The sequence below is a fragment of the Eutrema salsugineum genome, unplaced genomic scaffold (genome assembly GCF_000478725.1).
Source record: "Eutrema salsugineum unplaced genomic scaffold, Eutsalg1_0 scaffold_8, whole genome shotgun sequence".
Lineage (NCBI taxonomy): Eukaryota > Viridiplantae > Streptophyta > Magnoliopsida > Brassicales > Brassicaceae > Eutrema > Eutrema salsugineum.
This window is the reverse complement of record NW_006256414.1, coordinates 1,625,858-1,649,618: the sequence shown is the minus strand read 5'-3', so window position 1 is coordinate 1,649,618 and position 23,761 is coordinate 1,625,858. Positions and strand designations below refer to the sequence as shown.

At 37.9% G+C, this 23,761-nt stretch overlaps 3 protein-coding genes across 4 annotated transcripts; all 3 read left to right on the top strand.

Moving 5' to 3' along the window:
- The first annotated feature begins 4,012 nt into the window (after positions 1 to 4,012).
- Positions 4,013 to 6,670, top strand: LOC112082177 (flavin-containing monooxygenase FMO GS-OX-like 7). The gene is made up of 7 exons (XM_024149294.1): positions 4,013 to 4,565; positions 5,049 to 5,119; positions 5,212 to 5,364; positions 5,474 to 5,556; positions 5,642 to 5,777; positions 5,888 to 6,064; positions 6,157 to 6,670. Exons 1-7 carry the CDS (start codon positions 4,013 to 4,015, stop codon positions 6,364 to 6,366), a joined length of 1,383 nt encoding a protein of 460 aa, XP_024005062.1. The 3' UTR covers positions 6,367 to 6,670.
- A 380-nt stretch (positions 6,671 to 7,050) lies between these two features.
- On the top strand, positions 7,051 to 9,352 carry LOC18009624 (flavin-containing monooxygenase FMO GS-OX-like 4). 2 transcript variants are annotated; one of them, XM_024148800.1, is made up of 7 exons: positions 7,051 to 7,665; positions 7,948 to 8,018; positions 8,117 to 8,269; positions 8,354 to 8,436; positions 8,521 to 8,656; positions 8,738 to 8,911; positions 9,059 to 9,330. In XM_024148800.1, exons 1-7 carry the CDS (start codon positions 7,098 to 7,100, stop codon positions 9,089 to 9,091), a joined length of 1,218 nt encoding a protein of 405 aa, XP_024004568.1. In that variant the 5' UTR covers positions 7,051 to 7,097; the 3' UTR covers positions 9,092 to 9,330. The 2 variants fall into 2 exon arrangements, with proteins under 2 accessions (XP_024004568.1, XP_024004564.1); XM_024148796.1 differs by having other exon boundaries at positions 7,054 to 7,665; positions 9,016 to 9,352.
- Positions 9,353 to 11,099: 1,747 nt separating this feature from the next.
- On the top strand, positions 11,100 to 14,290 carry LOC18009700 (putative disease resistance protein At1g63350). The gene is given in 2 exon segments (XM_024148780.1): positions 11,100 to 13,867; positions 13,985 to 14,290. Coding segments are annotated over 2 exon segments (2,691 nt in total). The 5' UTR covers positions 11,100 to 11,206; the 3' UTR covers positions 14,015 to 14,290.
- The last annotated feature ends 9,471 nt before the right edge of the window (positions 14,291 to 23,761 follow it).

Below are 23,761 nucleotides of genomic sequence, written 5' to 3'. Positions count from 1 at the left end.
AAAGATAGAATAAAAGTCTGACTTCAATTTCAAAAGGTAGAACCAACAAAACCGAGAGAAATTGTCAATGAAGACTACATAGTACTTGAACAAACACAGATGGTGAAGGGACCCTTAGATCACAGTGCACCCTCTCAAGAGGTCTAACAGCATTGAAAACAGAAGATGGAAGCTTAGCACTCTTGCCGAGTTGACAGGACTCGCAGAGTTTGTTTGTAGTTTTGTTAATAGATATAGCCTTACTACGAGATAGTTGTTGAAGAATCTCTAAACTCAGATGACCCAACCTTCTGTGCCAGACTTCATCGGATGTACTGACTTGTCTAGTAGAGTAGAAAGCTGTAAAGAATGGATTCTCCAACACATAAAGATCCTTATGTCTGCTTCCTTGTATCAGGAGTTGCTTGGTGTGCTTTTCCTTTACATAGACACCATCAGCATCAAAGGTGAATGAGCAAGGGTAATCAGCTGTAAGCTTAGACACAAACAGCAGAGACTTAGTAATATTAGGACAGACAAGAACATTTTCTAATGAAAGCTTACCTGACACAGTCTGCAGGGGAGTTGACCCAATGTGAGTGATCGGTAAAAACTCACCGTTACCTACAACAACACAATCCCGGCCTAGATACGGTTGAGAGGTCTGAAGATTTTTGGCTGAGTTGGTGATATGGGCTGAAGCACGAGTATCTGGGTACCATTCATTTCCGGTGAGAGCTGAGTTGTCTGAGATGTGGAGGGCAGTGAGGGCAGTGGAGACATCAGGGCCTTGAAAGGTGATGTCAAAACGTCTGTAACACTTGACCACCGTATGTCCAACTTTTCCACACAGCTGACAAGTGGGTCGTGAATCTGAGGGCTGACCTGAATCACTATTAAAAGGCATTTGGTGTGGAAAACCATGGCCCCTGGTAAAGTAAGAGCATCGGCCTCGTTGGTTTCCATAGCCCCTGGTATAGTTACCACGACCTCTGAAGTTATTGTAGTCAGAGTAAGCTGGAGTGTCAGTGGTGTTGGTGGCAGCAAAGGCAAGATGTGGAGAGACTGCAGTATCAGTGAGATAGCCTTGAAGACGATCATCATAAGCAGTAAGTTTAGGAATAACATCTTCAAGAGTAGGACTTGGCACAGAGTCAAGAGAGTTTTCTATTGTGGTTTTTATTGGCTCATACTCTCTACCAAGACCATTCAACGCAGCAAAAATCTTCATTTGTTCAGTAACAGGACTGCCAATAGATTCAAGTTGGTCGCAAAGATTCTGCAGATTCCCTAAAAACTCAGTCATAGATTTTTCCTTCTTACTGCCGGTTTGCAACCGTCTTTGGAGCTCAAAAAGGCGAGAGGAAGAGACTCTATTGAAGTGTTTGGCTATAGAGACCCATACCTCATGAGAATTGGTACAGTGAACAACAACCTTCAAAATATTTTGAGCAAAAGAACCCAAAAGCCATGACTTGACGACCCCATCAATCTTGAGCCAAGTGAGATAGTCGGGATTTAGAGCTTGCTGAGTCGTGTTGTTGATACCAGGAACGGAGATAGTCTGAGCAGGAGCAAGAATGGTTCCATTGACGAACCCTAACAGACCCTGACCGGTGAGAAAAGACTTAAACTGAGACTTCCAGAGCAGGTAAGTTTGCTCAGTGAGTGTTACGGTAACACATTTCAAAATGTTTAGAGAAGGAACAGAAAAGAGATCCATGGAAGTGAGATACATGGCTCTGATACCATGAAAGCGAAAATAAACAGAGCAAGGAGGCAAGTAAAAGGTTCAAGCTTTCATAATTTCATTACTTAAGTTCATTGTTACACATAAGAGAGTATATATAGCCTTAAGCTGAAAACCCTAGACAAGAGACAGGTGTCACACGATCTCCTATTCATCTACACTAGATCCCAGAAGATCAAACCTATTAGAGAGAGATGGATTGCTCAGCTGGCTTGTACGGAGACTTGAGTTTATCTTCACGTGAAACTCTGTTTCTTTCCTCTGTTATGACCGTTGTGGGAGATTCAGCTTTGTTGGGCTTTTCAACTGTGCAGCGGCCCACTTCGTTCTCATTTAAGCCCAATGTTTCTTTCCTTTGCGATAAAACATCTTCATGAGATAGAGTCTTCACCTCTATATTGCTTATAGATACAAGTAGAGACATATAATGTCGCAAAAGAAGTTCAAATCGCATCTAGAGTAAGTCCTGATACATACGAGAAGCTTTTCTGGACATAAAAACAATTTTTGGATGCATTCTCAGGTGAAAATGACAATCTTTCCATGATACTTCACCAAAACCGATTATAAAATGGTTTCTAAACCTTTTTTTCTTTTGATATCTCGTAGATAGACAATGTCCGTGAGGATGTTTCAATTTTTTTTCCAAAATGGGAAGGTGGTACGTGCCGATACTATTGTGCATTGTACCGGACTACCGGGTATTTAGTTTTTCTTATTTTCAATTTTCTTGCTGAACAACAAAAGTTTAAATTCCGAAATGTTTGAACGTATTTTCTGCTCGTTTGTTTTAATAATGTGTGAAGGTACAAGTATTACTTTCCATTTCTTGAAACCAATGGTTATATGAGCGTCGATGACAATCGCGTTGAACCTCTCTACAAGCAAAGAAGATATGATGATGCGTCGCAATAGTGTCTACATGTTTTGGATTGTGGAGGCTTTGAATTATAAACAAATTGTGTGTGTGTGTGGGTGGGGGGTGGTAGTTTTAATATAATAGATAAGGTGTTACGGGTCAGCTTGGCAAAGTCTGCATGTTTTTGAATTCGGGACTTAGGTTAACCTTTATTCAAACCAAGAACGTTCTTGGTGCCTAAAAACTTTCTTTTTGAGGTCAATATCTTAAGGCTGCATATTAGATACCAATACGTGGTTAAATGTAAGAAAAGGAAATAGTTCAGGGGTTAGTTGGTTAAAGGCTGCTATTTCTTGGTTTTGGCTTTTGAATACTTTCATTGACTAATTGTTAGAAGAAGAATTTGAGCGTACCTTATAATATAACAGAAGGAATTTAAAGTGCAAGCATCAACTTCACTAATTGATTACACCTATTGAACAGTTAACTACAATTTCTGAAATACATAAAAAAGTGTAAAATACATTGAAAAAGTGTATCTTTTTTTATTTCTTTCCTCTTATACTTTCAATATATGGATGCAATTTGTTCGCTCATTCATTGCCAAATCTAGCAGCAAAGCACTTGATCTAAGTTCAGGAATCAAACTTCATAGTTAAAATTAGTTTTTGGTCCAAAATGGCGAAAGTGGAGCTTTGGAGAATGGAGATAAGAGTAGTTAGATACATTAATGCGTCTTTTACTTATCTTTTGTTTTTTAATTTTTTTTTCAAACCAACAAGACTCAAAATTCTTAAGATTTTGAGAGGATAAAACACGGGAAAGCAATGGTCAAAATCATGTAGATGTAGGTAACTTTAGGAATTTTGTCTTATAGTTCAATAAATGAAAATGTTATGTGTTTTAATATAATAATTTTTTCAAACATTGGTGCAATTTGCGCCGTCCGATTTAGTGTACGTGACGTTGGAAATGGGCAGATAAATGATCAAAGTGGAGTTGCTAACTTCAGTGGAGATTCTTTTTCATAATTGGCGACTGCGTTTCATATCATTTGATCACTCTTGTGAGACTTGTGAGTGTCACATTCATTATTCATTTTTGCCGTCTCATATTTAATAATTATTCCACAAAAATATATTTTACTTATTTGAATATTATTTTATATTAAAGTTTACTAAACTAGATCGGACTGAGCGATCAAAGCGGTTATAATTAAACAATCCTATGTTACGTTCCATTTTCACCTTGAAATATTTTATTTATAATAAATTTTTAAATCAAGTAAGAAAATGCTTACACAGTCAGGTGAAAATAACACGTCATCGTTGAAAAGTACGTTGTGATCTTCTTTATATACGAACACATCGATCGTCACATTCATATAATAATATCAACAAAACTTCCATTACATATCCTAAGTTATGGCACCAGAAGTATCTCCTCCATCCACATCACGCAACGTGGCAGTCATCGGTGCCGGAGCAGCTGGACTCGTGGCGGCTAGAGAGCTCCGGCGTGAAGGCCACTCCGTTGTCGTTTTCGAACGTGGGAGCCAAACCGGAGGCGTGTGGGCTTACACACCAAACGTTGAACCTGACCCGCTTAGCATTGATCCGACCCGACCCGTGATCCACTCGAGCCTCTATAGCTCTCTCCGCACCAACATCCCACGAGAATGTATGGGTTTCACTGACTTCCCTTTTTCGACAAGACCAGAAAACGGGTCTAGAGATCCGAGAAGACATCCGGGTCATAGTGAGGTTCTTGCTTACTTGAGAGACTTTGCCAAGAAGTTTGAGATCGAGGAGATGATTAGATTCGAGACAGAGGTTGTGAGGGCTGAGCCGGCGGCGGATGATCGCCGGAAGTGGAGAGTTGAGTCAAGGAACTCCGACAGTATCTCCGACCAGATTTACGACGCCGTCGTCGTTTGTAACGGTCACTATACAGAGCCTCGTCATGCTCAAATCCCTGGTAATATTAATCAAGCCATTAATCATTATTTCAACAAAAAAAATCAGTTATCATAGTTTTATTTTTTGTTTTTTTTTCTTTACATTTTTGTGTTTTTTTCCTTCATTATTTTTGATAAACCAAAAAATTTCATTGATTTATTTAGTTTTTAGAAGAAACCAAGCCTCATTTTTTTTATTCTTTCACAAAACTCTTTTTGAAAACAAATTTTCTTTGTTATAAAAACTGTAATTTTATTGCAATGTAAAAATAAGAGAGTAGTTTTTTCCTAATTAACCATCTTACTTTGCAGTGACTTTCGTTTTGTTTGTTGTTTTATTTAAAAAAAAAACAAATCGAAAGCTCTATATTTACAAAGTTAAGTTTAAGTTTAAATATGTAATTCTCTCTGTTTGAGACGCCCTTGTAAATATTTTCTCTGCATGAAATATAGGGAACTTACGATCCCTGATATTTTTTTTATAAATAATTTGGCTTTTCCAGGCATAGATTCATGGCCAGGAAAGCAAATTCACAGCCATAATTACCGAGTTCCAGATCAATTTAGAGATCAGGTAAAAAAAATCTGATCACTACTAAAAGTTTGGATCAAGAAAAAATAAATAAGAAAATAATCAATGTCTCTATAATTAAATTCGCATTACAGGTTGTGGTGGTGATTGGAAGCTCAGCAAGCGGAGTAGACATAAGCAGAGACATTGCAAAGGTTGCAAAAGAAGTCCATGTCTCTTCAAGATCTACTAAACCGGAAACGTACGAGAAACTTCCCGGTTATGACAATTTATGGCTGCACTCTACGGTAAGAATCAAATCACCAACTTCATCGATCCTTTGGTATTAGATATTTAATTCAATAACCATAACTTTTAGTTTATACATTGATCAATTCTTAACTACATGCATTGCAGATTGAAACTGTTAGAGAAGATGGTTCTGTGGTTTTTCCAAGCGGAAAGAAGGTTTACGCTGATACCATTATGCACTGCACCGGGTAATTATTGAACTATGCATTTTGCATAAATATGTTGAAACAAATATATGCAAATATTATATATTGATACTTTTTATATGATTAGGTACAAATATTACTTCCCGTTTCTCGACACAAACGGTGAAGTAACGGTTGAGGATAATCGTGTTGGACCGTTATATAAACATGTTTTCCCGCCGTCTCTTTCTCCGGGACTTTCATTTATCGGATTACCATGGCAGGTTAGTGATTTATCAGCTGTTTTGTTAGATTCATATGAAGTAGAAGACTCTTTGTGTCAATAGTTTATTCAATCTTTGCTTTTTTTTTTTTTTTTTACTTTATGTTTTAGATCACTCCTTTTCCGATGTTTGAACTCCAAAGCAAGTGGGTAGCCGCAGTTTTGTCTGGTTGGGTTACGCTCCCGTCGAAAGATGAGATGATGGAAGATACTAAGATGTTCTACGCAAAGCTCGAGGACTTGGGTATCCCCAAGAGATACACACATCTTATGGCAGACGATTCTCAGGTACATACACCATCTTTTTTTTTCCATGACATTTAAAGAAAACATTATCTAAATTGAGAGTCATATTAATTTGAATAATATGTTTTTAACAGTTTGAATACGATAATTGGCTTGCTGATCAATGTGACTATCCTCGGATAGAGAAATGGAGAGAGCAAATGTTTTACATCGGTTACAAGAGAATATACGCTCAATCCAGTACATATAGGGACAATTGGGATGATGATCACCTCATTGCAGAAGCATATGAAGATTTCGTCAGATTCACATCTAACTATTCAAGCTCTTTGATCGAATCTTAAAAAAGAAAGAGGATATATAAACAAACGAAAAGAACTTAGCTTTTGTTCTGCGGAGAAGAGGCCAATAAGCGTGCGTCAGTTTATTGCATGCGGAAATGTTGAAAGTCGAATACTAGTAAGAAATAAGCGACTTGATATATATGTGTGGATAACGATAACGATATTTTAGAAAATATGTAATAAGATGAGGAACATTGTATAAAGCCGCCTTTCGTAAAGGAAGAAACAAACAAAAGAGTTTGCCATAACTCATCATAAGTCACTGAGAAATTCTCGGTGATGGTTTAATAGTCATATAAAGACCAACGCATTAAAAAGGATTTATGTAATAATTTTTTTTAATCAAAGTTCATATAGTGTATGAGATAACAATAATTTGTAATCCAATCGAAATATACTACGTATTGTTACGTATGGTAAGATAACAATAAACCGAAGAAGACATTTCCTCATCTCCTTGAAATAGTACGTATTGTTACGTATGGTAAGATTACAACTTTCAAATCGACGAACTTTAACAATGAAAATGATCTAAAACTGAACTAAAGAAAGAAAAAAAAACGTTTATTCAACCTCTACTATATTAAAACGCTGCGTTTAAACTATTTTCGACTTCTGAAGATTTTCTGTTGAAACGAACAATTGTGTGGTTCATGACTTTGTGGGCCACATATTTTTTAACACAGGGCCTCCAAATATTCTCCGTCTTTTAGGAATCTCGTAAACACACAATGGCACCTTCCTTATCACCAATCAAATCGCACCACGTGGCAGTAATCGGAGCTGGAGCCGCCGGTCTAGTGGCGGCGAGAGAGCTTCGACGGGAAGGTCACTCGGTGGTCGTCTTCGAGAGGCAGAAACAGGTTGGAGGAACATGGATCTACACCGATCATGTAGAGCCGGATCCGTTAAGCGTCGACCCGACCCGACCCATTGTCCACTCGAGCGTGTACGGCTCTCTCCGAACTAACCTTCCACGAGAGTGTATGGGATACAGAGACTTCCCGTTCGTGATCCGATCCGGCGAATCCAGAGATCCGAGAAGGTTTCCGAGTCACCGTGAAGTTCTGGCGTATCTGCAAGATTTCGCTAAGGAGTTTGGTATCGAGGAGATGATTCGGTTCGAGACGGCGGTTGAGCGGGTTGCTCCGGCGACGGAAAGCGACGGTGAAGCAGGAAACATGAAATGGAGGGTTGAATCTACAGAGAAGGAGAAGAAAGTTCGTCGCGATGAGATTTACGATGCTGTTGTTGTCTGTAATGGACATTACATTGAACCTCGTCTAGCTGAAATTCCTGGTAAATTCCCCTCTTTGAATTTCAACATCTTGACGTTCATTGGTTTCGCGCGTTAAGCTTCATAGGAACAGTGAAGCATAAGCTCTAGTGATCAGTGTGATTATGATTCTCGTTTTGGGATTCATCATCATTTTCAACATCTTGATTTTCTAAAATATCGTTATGTGTTTCCATAGTCCTTATCCTTGTTTTACCTCGAAGATTTAGATCGTATGTGGAAACAGAACTTTATAGAGCTTAAATGATAAGTTTGATTGTGATTTTTTCTCTGGAAAATTTTAGGGATAAGTTCTTGGCCAGGGAAGGAGATGCATAGCCATAATTACCGTATTCCTGAACCATTTAAAGATCAGGTTACTCATTTTTCAAAAGATCATATAATGTCAGATTCTTCAGCGATCTTATGTAAAAGATAATGTAAAGTAATGAAGCTTGTGTTGCATTGATTTAGGTTGTTGTGCTGATTGGGAACTCTGCAAGTGCTGTTGATATAAGTAGAGATATTGCTGGATCTGCCAAAGAGGTTCATGTGGCTTGTAGGTCAAATGCAGCGGATACGTTTATCAAACAGTCTGGTTACAGTAACTTGTGGATGCATTCCATGGTAGGTTAGCTTCTAAGTAGTTTGATAAGAGAACACAGATTTGTTCCAAATATAACGGTTTTTGGTTCTTTGAATCTCACGCAGATTGAACGTGTCCATGAGGATGGTTCTGTGGTTTTTCAGAATGGGAAAATAATTTCGGCTGATGTTATTATGCATTGCACTGGGTACTCATTCTTTCTTTCCTTCTCCGGATTCTCAAAATCATTTCGGTTGATGTAAAATTTAAAAGCTCTTCTCTTTTTCAAAAGGTATAAGTATCACTTGCCGTTTCTTGATACCAATGGAATTGTTACTGTGGACGATAACCGTGTCGGGCCATTGTACAAAGATGTCTTCCCTCCAGCATTAGCACCGTGGCTCTCTTTCATCGGGATACCATGGAAGGTACACAGCACGAGTCGCCCTTAAACAAGTTTCACATTTGCACTGTTTTCAGTTATCCTTAACAAATTTGGTTCTTTTTAGGTTGTGCCTTTTCCTATGTATGAGTTTCAAAGCAAGTGGCTCGCGGGAGTTTTGTCTGGTCGGATTATGCTTCCATCCAAGGATGATATGATGAAGGAAGTCAAATCTTTCTATGCAACACTTGAAGCTCAAGGGATTCCAAAGCGATATACTCATCAAATGGGGTTTACTCAAGTAAGGATTCTATATAATTTGTGTTTTTGCTCAGAAACCAAATATAAACCGAAACCAAACAGAATGAACATTAACGATTATTGTTTTTGGTTATTGTTTAACAGTTTGAGTACAATAATTGGTTGGCTTCGCAATGTGGATGCTCAGGAACAGAGGAGTGGAGAAAAGAGATGTATTTGACGACTGGTGTGAGGAGAAGAGAGTATCCAGAGACTTATAGAGACGAGTGGGAAGATCATCACTTGGTTTCTCAAGCTTATCAAGATTTCTCTTTATATACACAGTAAATCTCTAACAAAAGAATCCAATAAAGTACAGTTAATTACCAAAGATATTGTGCCAACACTGCCATTCAATTGGAGAATGTTAAAAAGAACAGAGTGTGAGCATCACTAAGTTCCTTAAGCTTATTAATATTTCTCTCTATGTGCATAAACATAAGAAATGTAGGAAACTTGCTCTACCAGAGTATGGTAAAAGCTTTAATGCCATGAAGTTTTAAAACATTCCTAGAACATACGATAAATCTATTTCGTAAAATAGTAAAAACCTGCTAAGTAAGTTGTCGTAAAATAGTAATATATTATAACAATTGTGGAAACGAAGCAATTGTAAATTGTAAGGGAAATTTATTCCTCTTCCCTGATCTTTTCTTCTCTCCTAACACTATTTTCTCCATCCGTGAAACATAATTCTCTGTGTCTCTGCAACAATGGGTGGTTGCTTCTCTGTCTCAGTGTCATGTGATCAAGTTTTGAATCAAGTCACTGAATGGTTATGCGTCTAAGAAAGCTATATTCACAAACTTGCTGAGAATCTCACAGCTTTAGAGGCAACCGTGAAAGAGTTTAAGGCATGGCGAGATGATTTGTCAAGAAAGGTGGAGAGAGAAGATAATAAAGGTCTAAGAAGGCTTGCTCAAGTTCAGGTACGGCTTACTAGAGTTAATGGCCTGTTTAGGGTTAGAAAAATTGTACGTATCTATAATTCTAATTGTACATTTTTTAGCTCAACTCTGACATTTAGCAAACCGTATTTGATACAGTCTCATATCTTGTTTATACGTAGAAAGAGAAATCTTGATAAGCTTGAGATACATCTCTTTCCTCCATTCGTCTCTATACGTAGAAAGAGAAATCTTCCCATTCATCTCCATACGTCTCTGGATGCTCAATCTTCCTCATGAAGCACACCATACACATCTCTTTCCTCCATTCCTCTGTTTCTGAGCACCCGCATTTCGAAGCCAACCAATTATTGTACTCTAACTATGAAACAACAAAAAGAAAAGTCAAAATTTGGTGCAGAACAACAAGATTTGGTCTCACAAAAGAAACACAAGTTGAAGCTACAAGAAAACATAAGAACTTTTCTTACTTATTAATATTATCATCAAATTATGGTAAGTTTTTTAAATAGCAGCTAACCCACCATCGAATGCATCCAGAGATTAGTGTAACGTAACAGCTGCATTTGATCTACAAACCACATGGACCTCCTTGGCAACTCTAGCAATGTCCCTACTTATATCATCAGAACTTGCAGAGTTTCCAATAAGCACAACAACCTAATCAAATATAGCACAATCTTCACATGAATTTAAGCATTATGTGATTTTATTGATGATCGAAACAGAGCAAAACAACCAACGTACTAAAACACAGAGCCTTAAAATCATAACTTGCAAAAAAAAAAAAAAAACAGAGTGGAAGGGAAACAAAATCCTAACGACCAAAAACAAAGCAGAAGGGTTAATTACTACAAGTCAACAATACATAATATGATAAACCTAGTTTAAGAATTTTGTGAAATTAGTTAGAAATATTGGTAAAGTCTTAATACTTCACTACAACAAGACTAATAAACTATTGAGATTATTATACTAATACCGAATTTGACCTTCCCGTGGAAGCCCACTCGCCGCCACACTCACCGCTTCATGACCGGCGGCTCCAGCTCCGATAACTGCCACGTGGTGTGATTTGATTGATGATGAGGATGGTGCCATTTTGGTTCTACGAGATTCTCAAGTGGTCTTCTTCGGTTAGCCATGGAGAGAATTTGTGATTACTAATTTACTATGATGTCCCACCAAAGTCAATTACCGAGTGTGAATGTGAGAATTAATTGAAATCAAAGATGCTAAATTTCCAAGAAAAGTCAGTTATTTCTTGTGGACGAGAAAGAAAGATGCAACATTTCACAAAAAGCCTATCTTCAATTATTCTCTGCATCCTCTCTGGTGTGCTCTGATCAGTGAATTTCAAATTTCAGATCTCTCTCTCATTCTGTAAAATGGGAATCTCTTTCTCGATACCTTGTGATCCGTGTGTAAATAAAATCTCCGACTGGCTAGACGAGAAAGTAGCCTGTATACACAATCTCAAGAAGAATCTCAAGGCTCTGGAGACAAACATGGAAGACCTCAAGGCTAAGTGGGATCATTTGTCAAGTAGGGTCACAAGAGAAGAGGATAGAGGTCTACAAAGGCTTGCCGAAATCCAGGTATGGTTTACTAGAACTGAGACTGTAGGAAAAGAAGTTAACGAGCTTCTTAGTGCTAGAGATGATGAACTTCAAAGTCTGTGTCTTTGTGGGTTTTGCTCTAAGAGTTTAATATCAAGCTATCGTTTTGGGAAAAGGGTTGTCATGACGTTACGAGAGGTTGAGAAACTCAAAAGTGGTGGAGTTTTCGAAGTTGTTGCTGAGCAGGCTCAAACACCTGAGGTGCAGGAAAGACAACTTCAACCGACAATTGTTGGTCAAGAAATAATGCTCGATGAGGCTTGGGAACATCTCAGGAAAGATGGTGTTGGTATTATGGGTCTGTATGGTATGGGCGGAGTAGGAAAAACAACGCTTCTGGAACAAATCAACAATAAGTTCAGTGAAGAAAGGTGTGGATTTGACTTTGTGATTTGGGTTGTGGTGTCTAAAGAGTTACATGTAGAGAAGATTCAAGATGAAGTCGCTCGAAAAGTTGATCTTGGTGGAGGGGAGTGGAAAGAGAAGGAGAAGACACAAAAGGCCGATGTTTTATTCACTTTCTTAAAGAAAAAGAAATTTGTGTTGTTTTTAGACGACATATGGGAGAAGGTGGAATTGAAAGAGATCGGAATCCCGTTTCCAACAGCACAAAACGGATGCAAACTGGCATTTACCACTCGTTCCCAGGATGTGTGCGCACACATGGGGGTCAAGGACCCAATGGAAGTCCAATGCTTGGAGGAAAATAAAGCATTTGATTTGTTCCAAAAGAAGGTTGGACCAATAACACTAGGAAGTGATCCGGATATCCCTGATCTTGCAAGAAAAGTTGCTAAAAAATGTTGTGGGCTACCATTGGCGCTCAATGTTGTAGGGGAGACCATGTCATGCAAGAGAACGGTACAGGAATGGCGCCACGCTATAGATGTTTTGACTTCATACGCTGTAGAGTTTTCTGGCATGGAAGATAAGATCCTTCCGCTTTTGAAGTATAGCTACGATAATCTTAAGGGGGAGCAGGTCAAATCGTGTTTGCTATATTGCGCATTATTTCCAGAAGATGGTAATATTCGAAAGGAAACATTGATAGACTACTGGAGCCAAGGGATTATTGATGGAAGTGAATGTGTTGAAAAGGCTGAGAACGAGGGTTATGGTATAATCAATAGTCTTGTTCGTGCATCATTATTGATGGAGGTTCGGTGTAGAAAAGATATTGTGCGTATGCATGATGTTATTCGTGAAATGGCCTTATGGATTGCATCTGACTTGGGGAAAGAAAAAGAGGCATTCATCGTGCGTGCAGGCGTTGGGTTACGTGACATGCCAAAGGTTAAGAGTTGGAAAGTTGTGAGGAAGATGTCACTGATGAAGAACCAGATTCACCATCTCGATGGCAGTGGTGTATGACTTGAACTCACAACTTTGCTCCTCCAAAGCACGAATTTGGCAAAAATATCGAGTGGATTTTTCAACTCCATGCCAAAGCTAGTTGTTTTGGATCTATCGAATAATAGAAATCTTTCAGAGTTGCCTGAAGGAATATCAAAATTAGTTTCCTTGCAATATCTCAACTTATCAAGAACTGCTATCACTCATTTGTGTAAGGGTCTACAACAGTTGAAAAAACTAATTCACTTGGATTTGAGGGAAACAAGTGAACTTTCCAGTATGGCTGGGATATCAAGTCTGCACAATTTGAAAGTTTTGAAATTCTCAGGTTCTGCTTTTTCATGGGGTTTTGACACAGTAAAGGAGTTGGAAAGTTTGGAGCATTTAGAAATTATAGACACGGGATTTTTTGATCTCTCACAAGGTTTCGAGGAATTTTCGAGCTCTCATAGGCTAATGAATTGTACACGATCTGTAAAGCTTCGGTATTGCGGGGATGGTTTGCATTCATCTGAAATATCTCTTCCAGTAACTATGGACAAGCTTTGGTGTATCAGAATTGAGGATTGCAGTATCTCTGAGATAAAGATGGTAAACATCGAAACCAAGATGGTTTCTCCTCTACACAATCCAAGAAGCCCACGCTTCTTCCGCCTCTCCGACGTGGGTATAAAGAGATGCAGATACTTGAGGGAGTTGACCTTTCTGATGTTCGCTCCAAATCTTAAAAGTCTTACTGTTTTCGAGTCACCTGAACTAGAAGATATAATACACAAAGAGAAAGCTTGCGAAGGTAAAGAATCAGAGATTGATCCATTTCGAAAGCTGATTTCTCTTGAGTTGTGTGATCTACCGGAGCTGAAGAATATCTATTGGAGTCCTCTATGCTTTCCATGTCTAGAGAGAATCGACGTAACCAATTGTCCAAACCTGAAAAAGCTTCCACTCGATTCCCAAAGTGGCACGCATGCTGGAAATGGACTCATCATAAGATACAAAGAGAAAGAGTGGTTTGATGGTGTGGAATGGGAGGACGAAGCTACCAAAACCCGTTTCTTACTTTCATCATGCCCACAGGTCTAAATTTCTCCTCTCTCTTATTTGTTTTCAAAGGGTGCACTTTTTCAGGTTGTGAACAGCTTCCATCATTGATGCATCTTGTCTATTTTTGTTTTCTGTTAAATTTGATTGCAGCCATCAGAGAGAAGAAAGCTCGTCTACTGAGGCAGAAGCTGAAGAAGCCATCCAAGAACTTTTCCCTCTCTCTCTCTCTCTGGGTTGCTTCCCGTGAAGTCACTATCACTCTTTGTGTGTTGCTTTATGTTGAATAACATCAATACTTTGGTTTATCCCAAAGAGAAATTTCTTTCCAATTGTTACATTCTGTGAGTCCTCTGCCTACTGCTGCATTCTGTAAAATCACTACCACTCACTATGTGTTGCTTTATGTGAGTTCTTTTCTTATTTGGATCGACATTAATATAAGTTTTCATACACAAACTCGAGAGCTGTTCAAATTTGCGCCAGAGTATCCAATCTTTCTGACCAGTTACCTCATCTTTTGAGATAAGCTCCGGACCCAATATATTGAGAACTAACGGGTTACTTATGCCTCTGTCTCTTTGTATGTGTTTAAGATTTGATTGAGAACATAAAGGTCAGTTAGCAATCGAAGTGTATGATGCCATTTGGGTTTAATTCAAAGGGACTCTCTGGCGCAGCGTACGAACTGAAAACTGGTTCTAGAGAAGAATCGAAGATGATCTTCTAAGAACAATCGAAGTGTATGATGCCATTTGGGTTTAATTCAAAGGGACTCTCTGGCGCAGCGTACGAACTGAAAACTGGTTCTAGAGAAGAATCGAAGATGATCTTCTAAGAACAACTTTCGCTCAATCAAGAGAACTCGCTAAGAATTCAAATCTTGAGACCGAACTTCCTGCTTGACGACGTTAATCAAGTCAACACAAGGGTAAGAGATAGGCCTGGGCAAAAAACCTGGATCCGAATATCCGAACCGGAACCGAACCGAAATTGAAGTACCGAATCCGAACCGAAATTTTTAAAAATATGAATCTTAAACTCTTATACCCGAAGAATCGGAACCGAACTAGTACCGAACCGAGAACCGATTGGGTACTCGAATTATCCAAAGTATAATTATATATCTTTCTAAATATTAGTTTTTTTTTGATATTTTTGATATTTGATATATATTTCTGGCTTTACAGATATATTTTCTTTATTTTTGGGACTTTTGGGTATATTTTTAAGTTTTGATATATATATTTTTGAGTTTTTGTTATTAAAAAAGTATGAGTCGAATTAAAAATTTGAAGCAAAAGATCCGGATCCGATTATCCGAACCGGAACCGAACCAAAATAAAGGTATTGAACCCGAACCAAAATTTATAAAAATATCCGATGAATTCTAACTTCCTCTACCCGAAATATCCGGAACCGATTGGTTCCGAACCGAAACCGAACCGAATATCCGAATGCCCAGGCCTAGTAAGAGAAAACTCTTTGATTAATAATTCCAAAAACTGAAAAATAATGAGGCCACAAGTTGGCTATAAATATACGACTAAGATCCTTATCACAAACGATAAAGGATATATTCTAATTCTTAATTTAGGAAATACTTAAGCTTATCTAAATAAAAGGAAAATTAGAAAAGTAAAACTCAAAACCAAAATTAAGTAAAACTTGACAATTTGATTGTCAAGTTGGCGCCAATGCTGCTGCATCACTCTCTCTCTCTATCTCCGCCTTCTTCTGGTTGTTGTTTAAGTCTCTCTGTTTGTTGCTTAAAAGTAAATTACTTCTTGAAATTCCATCGACACTGATCTCTCTACTTTGGTTCCGTTTGGAATTGCTTGGAATGGTCTCATATACCATCTCTAGTTTTTCCCTTAATGAACTTCTTTGATGGTGTACAAAAACCGGTCTAAAGGCGTTTTAAGTAGCTAATACAATGTAGAGGAAAAAAAGAAAAGGTAGCTAATACAATATGGAAAAAACAATAAAGCAAACAGAAAATAATAGGGAAAAATTGCTAGAAAATTTAACTATTTAATTTTTTGAAAGAAACTCACACAAATTTTTAGCGTTACCAAAAATTCATACAAACTATTTTTTCGATCCATAAAATTATCTAAACTTTTTAAAATTTTATTTTTCTTCCCTCTGATTTCACGGCCGTTAACGAACATAATTGAATCAATAAACATCGTTAATTTTTTTGTAGGAAAAAATGTCAAAAATACCTCAATTATTTAATTTTGTCTAAAATCACACAAAATTTTTGTGTTGCCAGAAATCCACATAAACTATTTTTTCGATCCATAAAATATATAAAATTTTTAAAGTTTCATTTTTCCTTCTGAGATTTCACAGTCAATAATAGGCATAACAGAATTGAGAAACTGCGTTAGTTTTCTATAATACATGCTTATTGTTGTCGGATTAATACCATTGTTACTCTTAAAAAATCTTTTAATCAATTTGGAGAAGAAAAAACTAAACTCTAATTTTTTTTCTCTCACTCTTTCAAATATTGAGTGAAATCGGTTGAAAATATGATTAGTAAAACAATAAATCATGTTCAGAACATTTACATCATCTCTTTGAATTGCTCTTATTAGTTTTATATATCAAAACACACACTGTTTCTGACTCAATTTAAGACTATCAACCATATTTTCCAAGAATAACAATGGTATCAATCCTATAGCAATTAGCACGTGTAATAAAAAACTAACGAAACAGCCTTGAAACCTTAAGAGGAAAAATGAAATTTTAATAAGTTTGAGTATTTTTATGGATCGAAAAAATAGTATGTGTGGATTTCTGGCAACGCAACAAGTTTATGTGAGTTTTTGGCAAAATTAAATAGTTGAAGTTTTTTTTGGTATTTTTTCCTTCAAATAAATTAACGTTGTTTAGTGATTCTGTTATGTCCGTTAACGGCCAAATCAGAGAGAGGAAAATGAAACTTTAAAATAAGTATTTTTATGGATAAAAAAAGAGTTTGTGTGAGTTTCTGACAACGCTAAAAAATTGTTTGGATTTCTTCCAAAATTAAATAGTTGAGATATTTTTTCGGTAATTTTCCCGAAACTCATAATTGTATTTTTCAAAATCTATTTTAAAAAGATCTTTTTAGACCTATTTAAGAATTTAAATCTAGTTGTGCATTGGATCTATGACTATCAATCAAATCTCATCTCTTTGTTTGTAAATATAAAGAGAAATCTTGATAAGCTTGAGAAACCAAGTGATGATCTTCCCATTTGTCTCTATACGTCTCCGGATGGTCCATCTTACTAATGAAACTCGTCAAACGCATCTTTTTCCTCCATTCCTCTGGTCCTGAGCACCCGCATTGTGAAGCCAACCAATCATTGTACTCAAACTGTGAATAAGCACACACCCAAAAAGCACACACACAATTAAGAAACAAGAAATGCAGTTTAGTTGAAAGAATATTATAATAATTGTGGGAACTAAGCAATTATACATCTTTGGATGGACCCATCCATAAAGCAAAAGCTTATTCCTCTCTCCAATTATACATCTTTGTAAGGGAAATTTATTCCTCTTCCCTTATCTCCTCTTCTCTCCTAACACTATTTTTTTTTCCATCCGTGAAACTGATATATCATGGTTTTTATGGGTTTTAACCATGGTATAAGTTTTTTTTTATAGAGTCTTATTAGTGTCTTTCGAGTCTTTTGGAGTCTTTTCAGATCATAAGTACGTTTGAAGCTTAACTAGAGACGTTGGAGCACTTTGGAGCTTAATCAGGATCAAATTCGTCAAGTATAGATTTTGTGCTTTAGTGTCGCTCGACACCATGGAGAGTGACACTCGACACTTGTCAGAGAAATAAGGAAAATGCGATTTTGTTTCCTATTTGAAGAAGGAGTTGGGCCTAAACGTTTCCAAGGAAGCCCAAAACGTGTTTTAGAGATATATATAGGATTTTTATTCTCTTTTTATCGATACCTTAGATTTTTGAGAGAGAGATACTCTGAGTTTTCGGCTTTTGCGATTTTGAGAGCTTGGGGAGACAAATCTGAACTCTGTTCGTTTAGAGAGAAGATTTCGAACCCTTTTATCTATTTTGATTTTATCTATTGCTTTCTATTCATCATGTTTGTTGTTCCAATAACCATGTCTGAGTAGATCACCTGTTAGGTTTAGGGTTAATTAGGGTTTTCTTTGAATGATTGATTAACTTGCTAGTTAGGGTTCATATCTATTTGTTCTTCATCTTAGGTTGTTCTTAATGCTAATTTTGGACTGATCACCTAGAACTTAGATCTTAGGTTGCTTAATTGACACGGAAGTGTAATTGAAAAACTAGAAAGAACCTAGGTTGAGCAAAATAGCTATTCGCAAAGGAATTTGGTTTAGATACTTTGTGAACATATCAAACTTGTGCATTAAAGCTGGTTTAAATCTTTAGGGTTTGCAAAGGAATTTGGAATTCTAGGATTTTAACTTAGATAATTCTCACAACGGAAGTTGGTTAATTATAATTATGTGTTTCGAGTTCAAGAACTGTGCTTAAACCTGAACCCTGATTAGTTAAGTCGATCTGCATTCATTGATCTCCTGAAAATCACCCTAGACCTATTCCTTATCCAATCGAACTTACAAACCGTTTTTACTGCTGTTTAATTTGTTTCTGTCGCATCACTACTTATTTCCTATATTTCTGCTTAGCGTAACTCTATCTTTACAAGGTTTATTGAGTGATCTCTTGTCTCTGTGGTTCGACCCCTAAATACTACAACTGCACATCTGTGCTCTTGTAGAGTAGCTTAGGGATTAAACTTTGAGCAGATCAGAAACATCTTTCTCTATGTCTCTGCAACAATGGTGGTTGCTTCTCTGTCTCAGTGTGATAAAGATTGAGAATCCATAACGCTTTATTGATGATAGAAATGTGAAATACAAGAAGCTGATAAGATCTCATGTCGATCTGATAGATGATCTCATGGCTATCATCACAAGCTCATGTCTCTTGTTTACACATTCATCATAAATCGCATAATGGAAAGTGTTAGGATTAAGCATGACGAAGTAGCGACCTTTATCATGTAATCTCACCATCTCTCAAATTGATTTAACTCTGTGTGTAAGAAAATTGAGGAAGAGAAGAAGAGAAAACAGAGTATAGAGCTTGAGACACAGGAGTTTAACGTGTTCGGGTTACCCCTACTCACGCCGGGAAACTTTTTGTCCCGGAATCCACAAGAATCAGAGTAACTTAAGGATTTTACAAAGATCTAGACCCCTTGTCTCTCTCACTGTGATCTTACTTGCTAACTTAGCCTTACAAGTTCACACCATCTCTGTTGCCTTTTATTGGGCTTTGAGATTGATACTTTGAACACTATCTCGAGAACTGGTCCAAAGCCTGAGCTTTCTTTACTGGCTCATCACGTGAAAGAGAACCTGCAACTTAGCGCCTGCAACTCTTCTTTGTCGCCAAGTTTCTTCAAGTCAAGACTTTCCTCTTTTGATCATTCTTTACTCTAACGTCTCTCTCCTTGTCCATAAAAGTTTGTCTTGTCTTTTGTAGAACATTCTCAGACGCATAGAGTCTTTCAACTTGTCTATATTGCCTTCGTAAAACTTCTTCTTCTTACCGTAGTAACTCTTCGTTTTACTTAGACAATATCAGACCTTGGACATATGAAGGCACAACCAACGAACTCCACCTTGACTTCATGATCTCCACCTCCTTTTCTTGATTCTAGTTCTTGGATTCCTTTCCCGGATACTGACTTACGTCAGTGCTTGGTTAACCAGAGCATCCTCTTGACATCTTGGAGATTGCTCATGGAAAACCCTTTGGTGATGATACCGGCTGAAACTTATAACGTACCGAACTTGGTAGCTTCTATCAGCCTCTCTGAGAACACTGTTGACTTATCGTGATCCACAGAGCTACTAAACGGCGTTGTGACGTTGTCAAAGTCACAAAACCCTTGTACTGAGTCGTGAATAAGACTCCCTTCATTCACCAAATCTTTTGACAAAACTGTCACTTCCATGACTTTCTTCAAAGCCATATCCCCTGCCTTTGTTGTACCTGATACAACCCATTTCTGCAGAACCGTTACCCAACTTGTTGTGCTCCCTGAAGCTGTGCACACTAACCTCTGAATAACCTTTTCTTCATAAGAACCTGCAGCAACCTCTGAGTCATAACCTTCTCTTAACCCAGAATTTTCTTCCTCCTTGAAAATCAGACTTGGTTCTGTTGTACCCTTGAAGTAACTCTTCAACCATTTCACTGATTTATCTTGTGTCTTGATAACTTTCCTTGGTTCTTTTGAACCCTTGAAGTATCCCTGCAGCAATTTCTATGCTTTCCCTTGTTCTTTACCAGAACAACTCGTCACTCTCACTGAACCAGTATGATCAACTCTTGAATAAGTCATGACACACCTCTTTGTGTCAAATCTTGACTTCATTACCTCAGCGTGATCTCTTGGCTCTTCTTCTACTGCTTCTCTAAGCTCAGACTGCACCACTGGTGGAATAAAAACGAACGTACACTGATCCCTTCTAAACATTCCCTCTGCTTTGATCATAAATTCCCCCTGAGACAGCCTTAAACCCTCTTGATTTCTGTCTTGATGTATCTCCATCTTTGTTTCTTCTAACCACACATACATCTCTGACTTTCTTCTCATTTGATCATTTTGAACCAGGAGAGAATAAACCTTTTTATTCCATGACCACCGAGTGTGCTTCAACTCATGAACGATTACCTTAAAGAGACACGTTCTCTCTTTTCTTGGTTTCTCTTCTCGTTCTTCACTTTGAAACACCTGAATATTCTTTGATCTTATTTTTGTAACGTTTGCTTCTACCTCCGACTTCTTTGGTTTCTGAGAATGGTAAACAACGTCAGCCTTTAAACTTCTGATTGACCTTTGTTCCACCATATAACCGAAACCTCTGCAACAGTCAATCCTTTTTGTTCTTGAGTGATCTTTAACCAACAGCTTAACTCTGAAACTCTGGTTTTCTGTACCAGGAACTCTTGGTTCCTTGTTGTAGATCCCCTTGCATCCCATTGAATCTTGGATCATGAGTTTCTCCATTGATTCCCACTCGTCAAACTGATGCACCAGCTGAAAAAAAAATTATTTCCTGCAATTTTAGCAGCTTTCCGGTATGGACCTGTCTTTATTTCTTCAAAACTTGAAGATTCTGGACTTTCTCCAGCTTTAATCACGAACCAAACTATCCCCACTGAGCTTGATTCTACTTTCTCTTCTTTGTCTTAACCTTCTCTCTGACATGATCTTCTAGCAACTGATAACCCTGCAGATTCATACCAATCTTCTCTGTTCCACTCTCCTTTATTCCTGCGTTTCTGTTCTGCAACAACAACTTCGAAAGACTGATCTTTCTTTGCCTTGTGGAGCTGTTCTCCTCTTGATAGGCTCCACCTTGAACTGAAACACTTAAGAGATGCAAAACGCTTTTCTGATTTTCACCTGCAAACTGATCTGAGCTTTGCTTCTTCAGGTTCAACTCTTTACACATCTTTTCTTCTTCGAATGCAATGTTCCTGATTGAGACAAATTTGTCTGCATCCGAAAACCATAACCTGAAACTCTTCAAGTTCTTGTAATCTGGAAGCGAACCTTTTGTCTTCTCTTTAGGAATATCATACTCTACTTCTAATGATGATGTTCTTTTGATCAATAAACCTGCAGTTGCAGTAGCTTCAACCCCAACGACTTTGTGTAAGACTGATTCATCTAACCTTCTTCTTATTTCCTTCATGATAGCTCTGCTTGTACTTTCTGTAGCATCATTTCGACTTAATGATGATGCATACGTCTTGTACCCTAGCTTCTCTTCTGCCTTGTAGAATCTATCACACCTTTGATTGCTTTGAACACGACCTTTCCATGGATTTAGATTATAAATCTTGTTTCGACTTAGAGTCTCCATTTCCTCCGTCGTTTCTGTGAATCCTGATGTTGATGAAGAACCCAATATGTCTGTGTGTACACAATCAAACTTCTCTTTTGTTGCAGGTATAGATGAATCAAAACTAACCTTGTGAACCTTCTTATGTCTGCAGTTTTCACAAAACTCTAATCCCTTGATCTAGTCAGCTTGGAAAACAACTTCTCTTCGCTAATACTTTGAGTCTTTCTTGACTTTGATGACTCATCTCATTGTGCCAACCTCTTGTCTCAACCTGATCCTCCTTTGCTGAGTTTCTTTCAGCAGTAATGGCGTTTCCCTGCAACAGATACATGCTTCCTTCTCTCTTTGCTTTAAGCATTGGTCTGCAGCCTTTTATAACCTTTAAAATGCCATCTCTTGACTTGAACCAGCACCCTTCTTCCTCCAAAACCCCAAGAGAAATGAGATTTTCTGATATGCCTGGGACATATCTGACGTCCTGCAGAAGAATACTTGTGCCATCTTCATTCTTTATCCTCACAGTTCCAACCCCTTTGACTTGAGCAAGTGTATTATTGGCCATCTGTACACTTGTTCCCTCTTTGCTTGAGAATGTTTCAAACATCTCTCTTCTTGGCGTCATATGAACTGTACAACCTGAATCAAGGATCCACTTTTCTTTCTTGTCTTCATTTTTCTTGAAGCTTGCTTCTGAGACACAAAACACAGCACCATCACTCTCATCTCCCTTAACCGTAGCTTCACTTCTACCAACATAATGCTCCTCTATCTTGTTTCCACTTGAGCATTGTTCTTTGAGATGACTTTCATCACCGCATATACCGCAAGTGACTTTCTTTTCTGATAACTTCGAACTCGTTTCTTCTTCTATTCCCCGAGTTCTCTTTTCTCTTCAATCTGAACTCTCTCTTTCCCCACTGAACAAACTCTCTTCTTCTTCTCTTGTTTGTTCCTCGATCTGACTCCACTCAAACTCTTTTATGCATATTGCATTCAACACTTTCCCTAAATCCAAGGGTCCCTCGCAATATTCTAGAGTATCCTTGAGCTGAGCAAATCTACTTGGGAGAGACACAAGCAGTAAAACTGCTTTATCTTTTTCAGATACAGAAACTTCTACCTTGCCTAGATCTGAAACTAGCTCTAGAAACTCATTTATACTCTCCTTTATGGGTACCTTTTCACCCATCTTGAAACTGTAGAGTTTCTTCTTGAGATATAAACGCCTTGAAGGTAACTTAGGCAAGTAAAGATCATCCAGAACTTGTATCATACCTTCAGATGTCTTCTCTCTTGCAACTTTCATCACGAGAAGATCTCCAACACTTGGTATAATCACAGATCTGGCTTTCCTCTCTTTCTCCTCCAACGAAAGGTCCTTCCTTTGTCCTTCTTTCCCTCTTACTGAGCTTAATGACCCGACCTTTGTTGCTTCTGCTGTATCCTCTTCTCTTCTCCTTTCTTCTTTCTCCTTTAGAGCATCCATGAGACCCATGTTCTCTAGTTGAGAAAAGAGCTTTTCTTTCCACACTCTGTAGTCTCCTCTGAACCTTTCTGTTACGGTAATGAACGGAGACGCTGCGGAACTGTTTGATAACACTGTTAGGGCATATTCAATGTATAACTCCATAATTTTCTCTATTTTGGACTAACTCCAAAATGGAGAAGAGTATGAAAGTAAACATTGGGGGAGGACAAAATGTGAATTAGGAGGGAGGGTGGGAGGGGGAAAAGTTGTTGAGGAAGGGAGGGGAACTGATGAAAACAATAGAGAGTAGAATGAAGATGCTCTTTGCGTAACAAGAGATGTAGGGTATAATTGGCGTGTAAAGAGAAGGTGAGAGGAGAGACATAAGAACATGCAAGCCACAACGACAGAGATCGTATACTACAGCAAACTAAAGAGATATAATAATGAACGCGTACTTATCAGAAGAGAACGGGAGATCAGGGCTCTATCAAATAGTCCATCTATGAAGACCGAGCTCATGAAGTGAA